General features: G+C 37.0%; 4 protein-coding genes across 4 annotated transcripts; 2 read left to right on the forward strand and 2 right to left on the reverse strand.

Moving 5' to 3' along the window:
* Positions 1 to 780: 780 nt before the first annotated feature.
* Positions 781 to 1,709, forward strand: LOC135676619 (uncharacterized). The gene is made up of 2 exons (XM_065187996.1): positions 781 to 1,502; positions 1,640 to 1,709. The coding sequence occupies exon 1, from the start codon at positions 946 to 948 to the stop codon at positions 1,498 to 1,500; it is 555 nt and encodes a 184-aa protein (XP_065044068.1). The 5' UTR covers positions 781 to 945; the 3' UTR covers positions 1,501 to 1,502; positions 1,640 to 1,709.
* A 397-nt stretch (positions 1,710 to 2,106) lies between these two features.
* LOC135676614 (uncharacterized) lies at positions 2,107 to 12,724 on the reverse strand. The gene is made up of 5 exons (XM_065187986.1): positions 12,619 to 12,724; positions 8,234 to 8,611; positions 4,276 to 4,365; positions 2,821 to 3,088; positions 2,107 to 2,609 (listed from the first exon to the last, which is right to left on the reverse strand). The coding sequence occupies exons 2-5, from the start codon at positions 8,274 to 8,276 to the stop codon at positions 2,300 to 2,302; spliced, it is 711 nt and encodes a 236-aa protein (XP_065044058.1). The 5' UTR covers positions 8,277 to 8,611; positions 12,619 to 12,724; the 3' UTR covers positions 2,107 to 2,299.
* A 303-nt stretch (positions 12,725 to 13,027) lies between these two features.
* LOC135676625 (small ribosomal subunit protein eS25-like) lies at positions 13,028 to 15,448 on the forward strand. The gene is made up of 4 exons (XM_065188009.1): positions 13,028 to 13,176; positions 13,258 to 13,332; positions 13,505 to 13,639; positions 15,185 to 15,448. The coding sequence occupies exons 1-4, from the start codon at positions 13,174 to 13,176 to the stop codon at positions 15,296 to 15,298; spliced, it is 327 nt and encodes a 108-aa protein (XP_065044081.1). The 5' UTR covers positions 13,028 to 13,173; the 3' UTR covers positions 15,299 to 15,448.
* A 173-nt stretch (positions 15,449 to 15,621) lies between these two features.
* LOC103973820 (DNA polymerase II subunit B4-like) lies at positions 15,622 to 16,824 on the reverse strand. Its single transcript, XM_009388481.3, has 3 exons — positions 16,586 to 16,824; positions 16,325 to 16,443; positions 15,622 to 15,908 (listed from the first exon to the last, which is right to left on the reverse strand). Exons 1-3 carry the CDS (start codon positions 16,822 to 16,824, stop codon positions 15,811 to 15,813), a joined length of 456 nt encoding a protein of 151 aa, XP_009386756.2. The 3' UTR covers positions 15,622 to 15,810.
* Positions 16,825 to 17,114: the final 290 nt, after the last annotated feature.

Genomic DNA, 17,114 nt, shown 5'->3' on the forward strand with positions numbered 1-17,114 from the left:
TAACACCTTGCTATTAATAGTCAAAGAATTTTATCATATTAATTTGTCGGTAGTACATAATTGCTTGTTGATATCTCATTGTAAAAGCTAATTTATAATGGACAAACTTCCAATAATATGATATTATTTCTCAGGTCCAAATTTAATCCATGGGACGTGGATTATTAATGATATGTTAGGTTTTTATTAGAAAATTAACGGGATGTTGCACATTGTATTTGTAGAAACTTCTAAGGCACCAAATTGTTGTTTTCCCATGGGCAAAAAAGTAAAATTAAAAATATTTTTTAATTAACGGATTTTTCCGATTCACTGGAAATTCAACATAATAAGATATTTTTTTGTCACAAATGTGTAGGATGCAAACCTTAGGAGTGTATTAATGTATCCTCTTCATAGATCGGAGGAAGGCAAACAAGCGACACTAGTGATTAGACCTTGTGTTCTATTGGAAATTACTTCTCAAGATTTAGTGTATTTATGTATTCATATCATAATGATGTCACATATTCGTATTTCTAAGAAGAAAATCAAATAAATTGTTAATAAAAAAATTTTATAAGGGAAATCTTATCTATCAATAATAACTCGACACATGACGAGACACAATACTATCAGCAGTGAAGAAATAGAATCTGCCCAATGATCGAGCCACGTGGATGATTAAGAAACAAAGGCAGCCGTTCCTTTGGTGACTCGTACGCCATTTGTTCCACATCTGCAATTCAACAAACGCCTTCCCGTGCATCTCTGATACACGGTTTGTGGACCTCCGTCTCAATATTCAATATAACGGCGATATGGCCTCCGTCGAGGTCTCACAGTCGTCCATCAGAAGATGCTTCCGTAGTTTCAGCCGTCCATCAGACGAATCATAGAAAGAATGCGCAATCCAACAGCTCTCCTATCCTTCCACCGTTTCCAGACGCAGCAGCAGGAAAAGGAATGGCCCTGCGACAGCGTGGCTGGAGCTGGAGCTCCGCCCTGGTGGGCGCCGCCTCGGCTGCGGCGGCCACCGTCGTCGTCCTCGGTCGGCCAAGAGACCCCACCTTCCACCTCATCTCCATCACCCTCTCCTCCTTCCGCCTCAACCTCCCCCTCCTCGACGTCGACCTCACCCTCACCGTCCACGTCACCAACCCCAACCTCGTCCCCATCCACTACGCTTCCGCCATCATCTCCATATTTTACGCCGGCTCCCACCTCGGCTCCGCCCTCCTCGACGCCGGCTCCCAACCCGCCATGTCCTGCCAGCTCCTCCACCTCCCGGCCCGCCTTTACGGCCTCGAGCTCGCCCACCACATCCCGAGACTCCTCGCCGACGCCGCCCGCCGTCAGATGACCCTCGACGCCTCCGTTGACATCTCCGGCACCGCCCAAGTCCTCTGGTGGGCGCACCGCTTCAGTGTCCACGTCGACAGCCATGTCGTCGTCGACCCCATCTTCCTCGACGTCATCGACCAGGAGAACCACTCCGAAACCCATCTACACCTCTCCTAATCGTACATATCTCATCGACGCTGTATGGTGTTGCAAATGGACGACGGATGTCAAACTGTTCGACATCATTAGTCGATTAGCTTCCGTAGTCTGAGCTTTCTATTTGACTTGGCTCGTTTCCACTGGGTGTTCTCTGCAGAACTGTATGTGTTCCTCCAGCCTACGGCTAATTGGGCAAACAGGATATCAACTGAAGGCTATTATTTGAAGTCATTCGCAGCATGAGGTGCAAGAATTCTCTACACACCCGAATACACGATCAAGATTGTGGGCAATTAATCGAAAGCCAATCTTTAGATAGATCATTATCAACCAACCACACAGGCTAGCGGAAGAGGACCTCCAGTGGCAATGATTGCTCCACAGCGTTGCATGAAATCATCATGGAACACAATTTGGTATGCTGTTCCCAACAGCTTCGTCAGCCAAAAATACAAAAAGAAGAAACAGATAACTACTCTGATGCTCAATCTTGGAACATGTTTCACGTTGTCCTTTTCGTTTCGGCGTATCGAAGTTTAAATAAAAGCCGACGAGACGAACAAATCCTTTGTTGTTTATCATGATGCATAATATAAAGATTATGCACACCAAACACTAACCACGTAATTCAAACTATAAATCGCACACATGATGCTTTAACCATCCGGCTAGATGTAATTGTGTTTGGATGGTGTGATACATGTCAACAAGAAATAACATCCTTTCCGAAAACAATAGCTAAACTTGGAAGATAGAAATAACATCCTTTCACAAATTGGCAACTGTTCGTTGAGGAACGACGCGGTCACCAGAGCTATCAGTTGGAATCATGCCTCCTCTTCCCCTTCTCTCTGTGGCGATGCTGATGCTGATGCTGATGCTTCTGCTTCTCACTTGGATCATGAAACCGTTTTTTCTCGTGCTTCTCCCGTCTCCTCTTCTCATCTCTCCTCTCTTCACACATCTTCACCTCGTCTCTCCTCTCTTCGTGCCGTCTCTTCTTCCTGCGGTCTCCCTCGGAGAGTTCTGCATCGCTTGCTACAGTGGATGCATCATCATCCTTGCCAGGTGCAATCTCCTTCAAGTGGTCTGGTTGTGAGCTTGACTCTGGGTGGTTTAGAGGCAACCTGCAGCAACATGTGGAATTTTTATTCAACAAGATGGCAAATACATGTTTTGTTGGACATCATTAATACAATCTTCAAATCATTTTCTAAAGCAACTTGATACAGATAACTCAGGTTCAAAGGCTTTATTTAAGTTGATGAGCTATAGGAACATCAGGAGGAGCCAACAAAATGATTGCCAAGCTTAAAGCAATTGTAACAAGAATCTTACTTGTATAAGCCAAGGCCTTGGACTTGTGCTGCCTCAGCATGGCCAGCGCCCAAATCCTCTGCAGTGGATCCTCTCTTTATAAGTTCTGCATACTCATGCTTATCTAGCCGGTTGCCTTGAGACCGGCTAGCACGCTTGGGTGCCAAACCAAGAGCCTCACGCATCGCCTGTTCTTCTTCTTCCTTGACCCTTCTTATTTCCTCTTTGATTGCATCTGATTCTGCTCCATCAGATTTCTTGTCTCTGGCGTACCAGAATAGATCCTTCCCTGATGGAAGATGATAAAAAGAATATCTAACATCTATTGATCTGAAAAACAATGATCATAACTCCGAAGGCAAGGTTCAGAGCAGATAATTCAGCAATACATATAATATTTGCACATCTTGTAAAGAATTGCTTTGAAATAACCACAACATTTCCAAATGCAGCTAATCAAAGTAGATGAAGTTGGGTTGGATGCAGCAATATTTGATGTTTATAGGTGACTTGGTTCTAGGCTTCTAGCAACACCTATGAAGACAGGTGCAAGGTGATCCAATGCCAACCAAAATAGGCACAGCAAAGAAAAACATAATGTTGCATCCAACCCTAAACCAGATCAAGGCTCCAGCTAATATTTTGAATAAAGAAGAGAAAGGAGAAATAAATTACATCAGTTTTGAAACTTAGAGAAACATGCTTATGAGGTAAAAGAATCACAGACCTATGTAGCTTAATTTTTTCTTAAAGTTGAATTTTTGGACTTGCATATACACTGCATGTAAGAAATTACCCACGAAGTAGTCATTGATTTTAGACTGGGAAAATATCTTGATATAAATGAACTTTCAGAAACTAGGTTTATATTCATGTCCAAACTAATAATACTAAGAACCTCTTGGTAAGGTAAGAAGAGCAGATGCCAGATCCAAAGGGCGTAGTCCTAATTCTAGGAAGGAAATGAATATGGTCCATCATCCCAACTAAAATAATAGATTCACAGGATAACCAAACATATTCAGCAGTGTCACCGATTACAAATTCTTAATATCTTCATGAAAAAGATGGGTACGATCTCAGTCAATCTTTTATTGTATCAAATTATGATCCCCATAATTCTGTCAGTTAAACCATGTTGCAGCATGTTTAAATCTAAAGGAACCATAAACTGAGCATCACATTTGAAAAGACAAGTGTCAATTAAAAGGAGTTATCAGAACTCAATATTATGTCACTGATGGTTACTTAAGAGAACTTTGAGTTAGTGACAATGAATTACTGCTGGAGCATGTGATGCAAAACAAAGTTGACTATAGTGGAAAATAGTTGAAGTGTGCAAACGGTAGTAACAAAAAGCCAACAGATTTGTAGCATTTGCAACTGACAGATGCAAAGATTACAAGCCATTGCAATAATATATACAAGCAACAGCCTAAGTTATAACAAATCCATACAGATCAACTAATGCATTACCTTTTTGCCATCTACCGACAGGAGCCTTGATACTATGACCAAGATAGTTCTCACGATGCTTATCAACCTTCACATCATCCCACTTGAATTCTGTGATAAAATATCAATATATGAAATAAAACTCTCCAAATTAGGGTCGATTTTGATGGAATATAAAAAAAATAGCAAGGAACTGTCCATTTGAAGGCATAGAGTTATTTGAAATTAAAAAGAAGAAAAAACTTCCTCAGGCAGTATTATAAAAAATTTAACGCATAGGCCGCACAAAGTATCAACAAAAGGAAATAGTCACATATAACTGTAGCACATGTAAAGAAAAACAACCAGAACATCATTTTTATTTATGTAGTTGGTAGATAGAATTCATGATAGGCATATTAGATCAAATATAAATTTCAGAAAAAACCCAAATATTTTTGTAACATGGCAATATTTGAGAATTCAAAAACTTGACCAAACTTGAAAGCCTTATGAGTGTGTTTATTCAACTGGGAGGCATGATAAAGCTTAAGATAACAATAAATAGACACATAATCAGATATATTTATACACCATTACAAAGATTATGATTATGCTTATGTGATTTAGATCCAAAAGTTCACAAATAGAATAACACTGGACACTTACAAGTCACAATTCTCACACAAGAAATGAATAATAGAGATGAACAACAGAAATGAAAGCTAAAAGGGCCTAAAACTAAATACCCAACAATCATCACATCACATATAGATTTTAGGACAACGCGTTCAGTCTCACTGAAATGAATACATATGGAACAAACAGCTGCAAACTCACAAAAGCTGTAAGCTTAATTTTTTCACATTTTACATATAAATTTTATAACAAAGCATTTAGCCTCACTGAACTAAAGGCATTTAGTCTCACTGAGATAAATATATATGGATCAAGGAACTGTAAACTCACAAAAGCTGTATGCTTAATTTTTTCACATTTTACATTTGTAACAAAATATTTCCAATCTTGAAGATCCACAAGCTTATGTATATTATAAAAAGCGATGTAGAAGCAAATGAAATATCCTATCCTCTTCACATCTCTCATGTATTCATATGTTAGTCCATGTGGCATAAAATAAAAACAGAAGATTTTTCCTTGCCCAATTTCAACCCTGATTTACCACTTACTATAGCAACCCTGATTTACCACTTGCTGAATGATAACAAAGAGCAATAGACAAGATGATAATTGCCAGGTGTAACACAATGTTGCAAATTCAATTGGCACAAAATATAGACAAACCTATCTAGTTAAAAAAATACTTCTACCCACAGTTAAGTTGTTTTTTGCAATGTCATGCTAGTTAGTTGTAGGATATAGCAATGAAGTTCAGTGTTTCTATCAGCTTTAATTAGAATCTCCGAAAATGACACAATCTGTTTCAACCCCTTCCTAAACGTTTTAACCACTGAAACAAGAAAGGGGTGAAGAAAAAAGGAGAGATGCGGCCTCAGCTGACACTGAGAAAAGTGGACCAGGGAGTTCATGGAAGAGCACAGCAATGACATAGCGATAAGTGCTGGTGGTGCTTTTTCTTCAAAATTTGAGAGCTACAAGGGAATATGGGAGACAGGAACATGGTTGTAAAAGAGAGGGAAGTGATCGCTGCGGCCAGGGATACAGGAAGACAATGGCCATGTAGCAAAACAAGGAACTAAAGTGAGTGTGGACACATAGTAGAGCTTTTGGAGGGAGCATGGCTGAGAAGGCACTTGAGAGCATGGTGGATCATTGTAGATATATGTAGACAGGAAACAATGAGTAAACAAAGAAGCTCAAAATATCAAAAGAGTCCATTTGCAGCAATATTTTGTCATTTGAGAATGTTTTCTTTTTTCCTCATATCATAACTCTTATTTAATAGCTTAACCCACATACTATACTTTCTAAAATTCTGTGGTTTCAACAAATTGGTTATGAAGTTCCTTCAATGTGAGACAACCAGAGCTCTTAGGTCCCAATTTCACACCCTCAACAATATGAAAAGTATGCCATTCAACTCAATTGACATCATAGAAAAAAACAATTCAACACAGTTATACAATGTAAAGACGATGATAACACAACAACAGAAAAACTTTCTTCACTTCCAAGCAAGATGCATTTTCTAAGTCTGGCGTGTTTCAAAAAACTAGAAAACATACTGTAGCATAATTGGAGTATGATAATTTCTGTTAGATGGTTACTGATTTCTAGCATATTCCTTCTTTCTAAACGAAATGCAATGCTGTCATACGACATTTGCTGCTAAATGTGGAAGATTGCTAGCATCATATCACAATCTTCCAACAAATATGTTTGCCAAGCACATTGGCAACAGACAAATAAAGTTTTAATTAATGCACATAATAAATGATGTTAAATCCTCTATTCAAATAAGATTTTAGACAAAGGCTTGTAAGAAATATAGGGTTGTAATTGAAATTTACTGAATCTAGACTCATGCAACAAAAGGAGAATCTCTATAAAATTTCAATAGACATGAAAGAACCATAACAAGGATGAAATAGTGGACACCCAGAATAAAGAATTTACAACAACAAATCTCTTATGCTGGAAAAATGACAGTTTTTCATTAGCTACTGACTAAAAATCCATAATGTGTCTTAATACTCCTTTGGTTGATAAAACCAAGTTTTTAAGTTGAAGGAAATTGACAGAATTGTGCTCTTAACAAAGGATTACAATGACTAAAGTACCACAATACATCATGACGAAATCACAATCCAAATTGGTCCTAAGAGGACGATGCATGATACCTGACATGCGATGCTAACCCATGACATGCCAGAGTTTAGCACATGCATGATTTAATTCAAATACTTGATAATGATGTATACTTAATCAACTATAAGAATAATGATTCCTGCCACACTATATATATATATATATATATATATATATATATATATGTTTCATCAAATGCCTTTTGACGTCAAACCTTTGAAAGCTAACAGAGGCCCACATTATATCTTATAATATATGGCCACCAAAACGTAAGCTTTGCCCCAAAACAATTTGAGGCATCATTAGTAAAGCTTTATAAGATAAGGAGAGGTAGGTGCTATGTGTTCTATAAAGTCATGTAAGATGTTTCAAAGAACTTACCAAAAAAAAAAGATGTTTCAAAGAAAAGATGGTCAAAGCACAGAGGGGGGAAAGTGTCACAACATGGTTTGTTTTTGAAAGAGCATCCTGGGAGGTGAATGTAAAGGAAGCCCCATTGCTTCCACTGAAAACGAGAACAGCTTGGTGATGGTTCAAAAAAGTGGGCATGGCAGGGATGCTGTAGGCATCTTTATGGAACAGATTAAGATTTGAATGTGGATGCGAATTTTAAAAGAACTCTAATTACCACAACTTCCACCTCAAAGATCTGATGAAGATTAAACTGTAATACTTAAAATTACTTCTAAAACAATTGCATGTCTAGGGTAAAGTATGTGATTAGTAATCCCCAACCTGCACTCAGAAAGCATGATTAATAAAAAATCCCGTGCTTGAGAAAATAATTCGACTTTAATGAACCTGCAACCATTAGTAACATTTCCAATCTCAATTAAACCGCAAAACCAATTAATTTTTTCGAAGAAATCAGACATCAAAACCTCCAAATAGAAAGCCGCACGGCAAATCCTCCCCATTACTTCCATTCCAGTGGACTATACAAATATTAATCTCGAATCAAAATCCACATGATATCAGGTAAAGAAAGACACCAATTGATCATCGAGCAACTGGACATGGAAGTAACAGATAAAAAGGAAAAATCAAGAATTTCCTGAGGAATCAATCTCTGCAGGTCACCTCCGTGAAAGTCAGACCACGCAAACAGGATAAAAATCACTACAACACCCGATCCTAGAAGGATAAGCACAACAGTCGACCTAATAACCGAAAGAACAGAAGAATCAATAGGTAGAGAGAGCGAGCTTACGATCGCGACCACCACGGACGCCTCCTCTCGAAGGATGGTACATGGCCTTCCCTCTGCCTCGTCTCCTTTCGGATGGAGGAAAGCACGGTATAGATCGGTGCGCCCTCTTTTATCTGTTCAGCCGCCGGCTGCGAAGGATGGTGACAGGATTTATGTTTCTTCGTCACCCGAGTCAGTGTGCCCTTCAGCCCTACCTGCCGTTTTATTGGAGAATTTGTGGAGCCCACCGAGCCTGGGTTCGAGACCAGAACAGTCCCCGAGCCGGATACCGAGTGAGCGCCGCGTTCCGGTCCGGTCGGGTTCGGACCCAATGTGAAGCGTAATCAATCAAAATGGCTCTCAATTTTCACCACATAAGTTTGTCTTATGACAATGAACCTGAATTCATTTGAAGTCACATGTTCCAAGTTAACAAAACAAGCCGAGACTTCAGAGACGATCTAAATCGAAGTAGAACTAACACATCAAGATTTTGAAGTCAGACAAGTCTTAATGCACCCAAGATGGCAGATAAAGCTCATGAATAAATATGATTACTGCTAATCATAAAGAAAAGAGCATTCACCAATTAGGGACCAGAATCTCTGGTTGATCAATTACATAGATTAAAGGTCTTTAAACTAGATTCGCATGTAGAGAAATCCCAAACATCCAGTGAAAGGTAAGGATAAATTTAGGACTATGTAATGATGCTTGATGTACATCATATATGGACATGAATTAGCCTTTTGGTTATGTTTTGGTAGGCATATGTGTACATGCAGCTATAGATACTGCTTGATTTCCCATCTATGATAGGACAGGAATGATTGGGTATAAAGGAGCTTCTACAATGTTCTGCTGCTACCATATTTGCCTTCAGAAGATAAAAGATGCATGACAAGGAACATTATACTGGTAGAAGACTTCTTTGCAAGAGGTAAAGAAAGCTTTATGGTGCCATGTGAAAACATGATCTACACCAGAGGTGGTGTTGAAGTTTCAGTAACTGGATACTAAGTGATGGATGACCAAATGCCATCAACAAGGCACAACTACACAACAGTAGCAAATTGAAATCAACAAACAGAGAAAAGAGAATGACAACAATGGACATATTTGAGCAAGCAAGACAGACACCAGTGTCTGTGCTTCACTAACAAGAGAGAGAGAGAGAGAGAGAGAGAGAGAGTTCTACAATGCTCATCCCCTACAATTTGGACAAGCCTTAGTTGGTTTCAGATCCATCTTTGTCACAATAATTATGCCCATAATTTTCAGAAAACAAATTTTCAACTCATATTCTAAAAGTCTAAGACTTTCCTGGTTAGGAATTAGATCATCATCCAAATGCAAACATTTTTTAGAATCATCCCTAAAGCAAAAGGACAAAAAGAAAAACTGAAACCATATTTCTGACAATAACATCATCATTCTAGTACCATCACAGCTATATCATCCGATAAGCTTTTTCTCGTACCATTCCCACTTCTACTTTCAATTTCATATTTCCCACTGTTATTAAGCTTTTGGATCAATTATTTATAAAGGATAAAAATATTATTCATAGAATAAAAATATGATGATCAAAATAACAAGAAAGGTTAAGACTTTTGAGTGACCATTGAGTATTTTTAAGATTAAAAAGATTTTATAAGAAACCATCATAGTTATATTTCTGATAAATTAAAAATAATATTTTTGATAATAATATGATCATTCTAGTATGCCACCATAGTTATATCATTCATTAAGTTTCAGCTTGTACCATTTGTAACGCCCTCAGTCCAGCCGGAGGCCAGTATAATAATTTAACTTGTAGATTTTGCAATAGGAATGTAAGACTAAAACTTGGATAAATAATTTACCTTCATAGAATATTCATCATATTTTAAAATCATACACAATTCAATATGGATATTCATTACGTCTTCAATAATTTCAACAACTCATAACCATACGAAATCCTACAGAAATTTCATGATCAAAACTTGAACAAACGATATATCCTTATACAATCTAATAAGTTATATACCATAATACAATCATCGAAAACTTTATAGCATATCCACACTAGTCCAAGAATAGACATATGAGCAAACAATAACCTAATAAGCACTATGACTCGTATACCAATCAAAACTTATTGCAAATGTGTATAAATAAATAATTATAATTTTTTTTTACAATCAATTTTTATTTTTAAAGCAAAGCGTATAAAATGTCAAATCATTTTTATTATTTCTATCAAATATCATATAAAAGTTTTATATTCATTTAGAGTAAACAAAGTCATAATTATAGCTAAATGATATATCAGAATAAATACCACATTCATGCAAATGAATATGATCAATTATTCATAATTTAAATAAATATCGCTAAAGATGTATATCTAAATTTCATAATATATATAATTATAACAAAAGTTACATGTCAAAAATAATAGTCACAGTATTATTAACGGCTACAATCATATTATATCGCGTGATAACATTTAAAACCATATTTAACGCTCATGATATAGGTAATATATATCTCCTTTTATTAAGGTCCCAAGAAAACTAGTTACTAAATATCTTCCAATGTATAACCCCTATTAATAGGGTTTAGATTATAACCATATTAGTCATACAATTTTAGATATTAAATATATTTAAAAAATAAATATTTGAATAAATTCTTTTTTTATCTTTCATTTCAAATCTAACAATTTATATAATATGTAAAACTAGTAAGAATAAATCATTTTCAATTCTTAATAATTAAAATATCGAATCAATACTTTCAAAGTCGATATATATTTTATTTAATAAGTATAAATCATACAATTCTATAAGTTTCAAACATATACATTAAGCATACATATTACTTGGAAAATAGGCTAGACAAAGTTATTTGATACATGTTGGGACTCAATCCATAACTCAATAATCTTCTCCTAATTATAAACAAAATATTATTCACTGATCATCTATAAATCATAACCAAACATCATATGCAAATTATTTTGATTGTACTCTCTTTTCTTCTTTATTTTTGACTGTTACTATCTCTAATTATTCTGAAATTTTATCAATTCCTAAATACACTGTAAGCACATTTACTGCTTGTTAATACATGCTTTATCTTTTTTTCTTTTTCCTACATTACCACTTGTCCTCTTTTTATTTAATCAGAATCATTGTTTCTAACATTAAGCTAATGCTATTTAAAAGTTAATATCATTAAGGATCTTATTAACTTAGAAAGCTTAAATTAGATAATTAATAATCATATTTAGTAATCTAAGTAACAGAAAAGCTTAACAATTTAAAACCATACCTAAATTAATTTTCTGATCTCTAATCAGAATTCTGTAATGCCAAAAACGAAGCCTTTCTTCTCTTTTCCCCCTTCACCGTTTCGTTTCTTCCTCCTCTGTTTCTTTCCTTTCTTGCGCTGTGTCGTTCCTTTCCTTTTTTGTTTTTTCTTCTTTCCCTTAAAATTTCTATTCTTTTATAATTTATTCCTTCTCAAAATTTCTATTTACAATTAGGCTCTTAAAACAATATAACTATTACACCATTCCCTTCTTCTACGAAGCTTTTGGATCAATTATTTAGGAAGATGAAAGAATTAAAAAAAATATTTATAAAATAAAAACATAATGATTAAGACGATAAAGAGCATCAAGAGTTGATCATCGAATATCTTTGATACTAAAATAAAAATATAAGATTTTTATTGGACTAGCATTTATGGATTTAAATGTGAATAATAAAAAATAACATATATAAAATATTTATGGCTGAGATAAAAATAACGAGGTGAATATATAGAGTGATTAGAATAGATAAGAAAAAAAATATTTTTATTTATAAATAATTAGGTATGGAGATAAAATGAGATAGAATCATTTAAAATGATATAAACATATATATTTAGTAGAAGTGAAATAATTATGGTTAATTTCATAACAGCTTTCCACTTCTCCATGCAGCCTTCATCAAGAATCTTATGTATCTATCCGCTTAGGGCTCCAATGAGATTCCAGATTGCTTCCTCGATCCACATTTTACTTGCCATTCTAAAAGGTTAGGATGTTGAATTAGAAATTGGTCTCCTGGAAATTAATATACTCCCCCGTCCTACAATTGTGACTATGATCGACCATGAGGACCAGGACCCAATGATCCAAGAACAAGCAGAGCAGGGAACAGGTTACAGAAGAAACGCCTCAACCACATCACTCCTCGACCGTCATCATCATCGAAATAAAGATCAGAAGAATGAGCATCTAACAACAGAATCACTTGCAGGAACGCCAACAAACTTGAAAGGATCCAATAAGCGAACGAAAGCACAAATCGATCGACGATTCCGACCAATTAGAGACCAAGAAATGAGGAAGAGAAGAAGAGTACCTTGTCCTTCTTCACCTGGCCGTGATGATCCAAATCCGAGGGCTTGTGGAGCTCGATCCGAGAAGGAAAAACGGTCGTAATGCCGCTTCCTCTCACAGACACCTCGAAGATAAGTATATTACTATTTACAAATTCCTATTTATTATTTTTATTTTTATTTTTATTTTTTTAATATTTTAATATTATCTTTCGATATAAATATTCTATCTTTTTTCACTTTTTTATTTTTATTTTCTTTTATCTCTTTCTTTCTCCTCCTCCTCCCTCGATTTTTCTTTTTTTTGGTGCAGTGTACCGAAACTACCCTTGCTGACCTTTCTTAACGACCGTAGGATCATCAAAGATCAAAGGCTGGGATCTTCCAATGTGATAGTGTCGGTCAGAATTAACGGTCCAGATCTCTTCATCTCTCGGCCAGCTCACCCCGATGAAGCCCTATCTTTCGAAGCACCCATTTATCCGACGGATTCCTAACGCTCCTGGGGAGGCGGCGACGGACGGTGGTGTTGTTGCTCCCTTCTTCGATAGAAAGGATCCTTGGACTTCTACAGCGGGATGGTAGTTAGGATCTCTGTTCTTTGATGGTAACTCTATTGTTCCTCCAATCACTGTTAGCTCGATGTCTTCTCGATTCTGTAGGCGCCGAAGAAGGACAAAGCTCCGCCACCGTCTTCGAAACCGGCCAAGTCTGGCGGAGGAAAGCAGAAGAAGAAGGTAATCGGACGAAACCAGGATTATCATAAGGGTTTTGTTCCGATTTCTGTCTATTTGACGATTTCTCTTTCGTAGAAAGAGTTAAATGATGTTTTCATCTTGCTTTGCTTCAAAGCTAGTTTTTTTTCTTGAGTTGATGGATCGGATTGATATATTAGGGTTTTGGATGCAGAAATGGAGCAAGGGAAAGCAGAAGGAGAAGGTGAACAACGCGGTTCTCTTTGATCAGGCGAACTATGATAAGATGCTCTCCGAAGTCCCCAAGTATAAGCAGATTACTCCCTCGGTGCTGTCTGAGAGATTGAGGGTATGAATTCCGATTTACTTCTCCATCTATTGCTTATATATTTTTGTAGCTTAATTGTTATAATTTATGTAAAACATAGTAACATAATAACTTTGTCGAATTAGGTGAGATATGTATATCTTGCTTAGTGTATAATTTTCACAAAAGCAGATCTCAGGCTTATATAATCTTTGTAGCTTATTGTTATGATTTATGTAAGATGTAGTAACATTATAACTTTATAGAATTAGGTGAGATATACATCTTTCTTAGCGTATAATTTTCACAAAAGCAGACCTGTGATAGCTTATGTTTGGTCTGCTTGAGGGATGAGTCTTTTGGTTGTAATATGAGTCTGATGATTGATACCCAAACGTATTTTGTTGTTGTCTACTGTCTTTGCTGTATATCGTATTTGTATATCCTTTTAGTGTAGTGTTTCATGGATCTATTGAGTGGTTGGAGACACATCTTTGTGAGACAGACATCTAGAGAAATCACCTTAAAAATAACACAGTTTTTGTGTGTTTATCAAATGTACATGCAGTATACATTGACCTTGTACAAGAAAGTTTTTGGAAAATGCTTTTTACGATATTAGATGAAAGATACTAATATAAACATGGCTAAACTGAAATCTAAATATTAATTATAAAGATTTAGTGAATGGGAGGAGTAAAATTTTCTTTTTGAAAAAGAGGACTTTGCCAAGCAATTTATTTGCATTATTCTTGTTTGTTGCACTGTTATGTGGGACAACTATTTTTTATACTTTGTTAGTCAAAATGATAGCCTTCTCTTATTATCTTTCTATAACAACTAACTAATTGCTGAAGAGAAAAAGTGAGCTGTAGGGTTTAGATGGCTTACAATTAAGGGGTAACTTCTGGGTGTAAGATCATCTAGGCACTTATTGGTCGCTTGGCACCTAGAGATAGCTTGAAAGCATAGGAGCCTTAGTGGGCACTGACATATCTTTAGGTTGTTATATCTGTAAAGAAGGCTAGATTTTTTTTTTCCCTGGTTCAAAAATGCTTCCAACTGACTCTTCCATGCATTTACTTTTTTGTATGCTGGCCTGCATGGCTTCGTTCGTTGAAGTATTTGATATTTTGGTGCACATCTGCTGTTACTTCAGATTTGCTAGACTAGATGTTGGATGTTGGTGTACCATCCATGGGCTTGCATTTTGGTTTTGTAGTTTATAAACCAAGTTATTTTATTTATGAATTTGGAATACTCTTTACTTTCTGAATTCTTATTTGTCATAGCAAAAAGGATAATCTTGTGTTATCTAATATCCAATATTATCGTCTTTCCTGCCCAGTACATTAATGAATTCTACATTAATCTTGTGAACTTTGTAGTACTGTGATGTCTCACTGCCTGTCAAATAATTGTGCCGATGATTTACGTTTTTTTTAATATAGCCCGATGTATGCTACATCAAGCATTAGGGAAATAGTGGTAATTCTACCTTTGATTTCTTTGACACAAATAATTTGTTCTGGCTATTCTATTCTCACCAATAATAGTTTATAATTGATGTGAATGTATTGGAGTCAGATTAATGGGTCGCTTGCGCGAAGAGCGATCAAAGATTTAATGGCAAGGGGTGCCATCAGGATGGTGTCTGCGCATGCTAGCCAGCAGATTTACACAAGAGCCACTAATGCCTAGATATGTCTCATTTTGATATGACCCTAAGCACAGGATAGCTTCCTTGGCGTGGGGGCATTGCTGAATTCATCCTTTCTTTAGGAAACGTTGGAGTTTATTTTGTGAAAACACTGCAGTACCTTTTTAAATTTGGATATTCAGATTTTGTGATGATTCAAGTTTTTTCTTTTGTGGTTCTTTAAAGCTTTACATTACGGAATCCACGTTGGATACTATTTGGTATTTTCAGTTCTCTTTTAGCTCGCATCAGCCACGTGCATGAGATGCATTGACGCACAGTTCAAATTAACAGAGACTCTTAAGAACTCACGAAATACCGAAGGCGATACTTTCTGGCGCTCGTTGGGGCTTTGTACTCGGCATGCTTTGGTATGAAAGAGTCGTACATTTCAAGAAGACTTACTAAAAGCCTCATCCTCACATCAGTCAAAACAGCACTGTACACAAAAGAACAGATGGAACTCTATTCCTCAGAGGCAACTGTTTCCCTCGCTACTTTCCTCACCAGCATCTTAGCTGTCCTCGCTGCTCTGCTCGTCTTCTTGTTTCTGGCACTCATCTGTTGTTGCTATCTCTTCAGACGTCTCTCCTGCATTTTCTTCTTTAAACGCTGTAAAACCAATAGAATGAATTCAGAGGGGTCATTTGCCGGATCTTCCCAAGTGAACACGTCAGTGCAACTAACACGCATCAAACAGTATTCCACAAATAAAGCTTCAGATGCTGAAAACATAAAAGTAATATATCTCCCCTTACCTACTACACCTTTGACATTTAAGCAAGGCTGAGTGGTACACACACATATATCATCAACTATTCAATCTCAAGAAACCTTTCTGAAACTATTAAGTTACAAGTCATTTACTCCGACAAGCAATAAATAGGGATTGGAAGGTGGTAACTCTCCACCATCAACCGCTGAGCATGCAAGAAGTCCGAGATGAACCGCATATAAGAAGACAACTAGAAAGAGGGAGAACCCAACACGATGTGGATGAATCTTGCATCAAAAGAAAAAGGACTAACCCTCCAGAGCGGCTTCAAGGTCTCGAACGAATTGGGGGAAGTTGATATCCTTGAGGGCGTCGAGAACGTGATCAGCATCCACCGTCTCCTTCCCACTTTGCTTGCAAAGATCCCTTGCCCTACACGAAACCGTAATGCACGTGTGTAAGATAACCGATCAAGATTTCGAAACAGCCTGTGATCATTACCAAACCCCATGAAGAACCTAACGAATCAATCGTGCCAGGAGAAGAGAAGCAGAGAGGAAACAGAGACACTCACCTGGCGCATAGATGGTCGATGAAGGCACAAGTGCTCTCGGTGAATGCGAGGAGCACATCGTCCTCCACCACGACCTCCTCTTTGTCCCCCATCTCGTCGGACAGACGAGCGAGCATATCCTTCACCATCTGCAACACGACCTCCTTCGGCAACACATCCACCTGTGTCTCCGAGCCCTTCGCCCGCCTCGCCGATCCCGATCCGCCCTCTCCGTCACTTCCTCCCGCCTTCTTCTTCATATATCTCTCTCTCTCTCTCTCTCTCTCTCTCTTCCCGTCTCTCGCCTTCCCGCTTCGAAGTTATATAGCAGAGCTGTAACCGCCTTCTTTAAAAGGCGGTATTACAATTGCAAGAACAGGACAAAGCGGGCGGAATAACGGAACGGTCGTTGGTTACCATTGCCATTTCCAAAGTGATATAACAAATTATTCGATTTTTTTTATTGATTTATTTGGGGAGTGGTTAATTTAATTTATTTATTTTAATTTTTTTTATGTTTGGGTTTTGGGCTTGCACAGACCGCAATGAA

The sequence above is a fragment of the Musa acuminata genome, chromosome BXJ1-1, assembly GCF_036884655.1.
Source record: "Musa acuminata AAA Group cultivar baxijiao chromosome BXJ1-1, Cavendish_Baxijiao_AAA, whole genome shotgun sequence".
Classification (NCBI taxonomy): domain Eukaryota; kingdom Viridiplantae; phylum Streptophyta; class Magnoliopsida; order Zingiberales; family Musaceae; genus Musa; species Musa acuminata.

Coding starts and splice junctions, on each gene's coding strand:
- LOC135676619 (XM_065187996.1), top strand. CDS start 946: ATGGCCCTGCGACAGCGTGGCTGGAGCTGGAGCTCCGCCCTGGTGGGC.
- LOC135676614 (XM_065187986.1), bottom strand. CDS start 8,276: ATGTACCATCCTTCGAGAGGAGGCGTCCGTGGTGGTCGCGATC. Junction 4,366..8,233: donor CGTCCGTGGTGGTCGCGATC/GTAAGCTCGCTC, acceptor ATTTTATCACAG/AATTCAAGTGGGATGATGTG. Junction 3,089..4,275: donor TGTCGGTAGATGGCAAAAAG/GTAATGCATTAG, acceptor ATCTTCCATCAG/GGAAGGATCTATTCTGGTAC.
- LOC135676625 (XM_065188009.1), top strand. Junction 13,333..13,504: donor GAGGAAAGCAGAAGAAGAAG/GTAATCGGACGA, acceptor TTTTGGATGCAG/AAATGGAGCAAGGGAAAGCA. Junction 13,640..15,184: donor TGCTGTCTGAGAGATTGAGG/GTATGAATTCCG, acceptor TATTGGAGTCAG/ATTAATGGGTCGCTTGCGCG.
- LOC103973820 (XM_009388481.3), bottom strand. CDS start 16,824: ATGAAGAAGAAGGCGGGAGGAAGTGACGGAGAGGGCGGATCGGGATCG. Junction 16,444..16,585: donor ATCGACCATCTATGCGCCAG/GTGAGTGTCTCT, acceptor GGTTTCGTGTAG/GGCAAGGGATCTTTGCAAGC. Junction 15,909..16,324: donor CCTTGAAGCCGCTCTGGAGG/GTTAGTCCTTTT, acceptor TTGGTTTTACAG/CGTTTAAAGAAGAAAATGCA.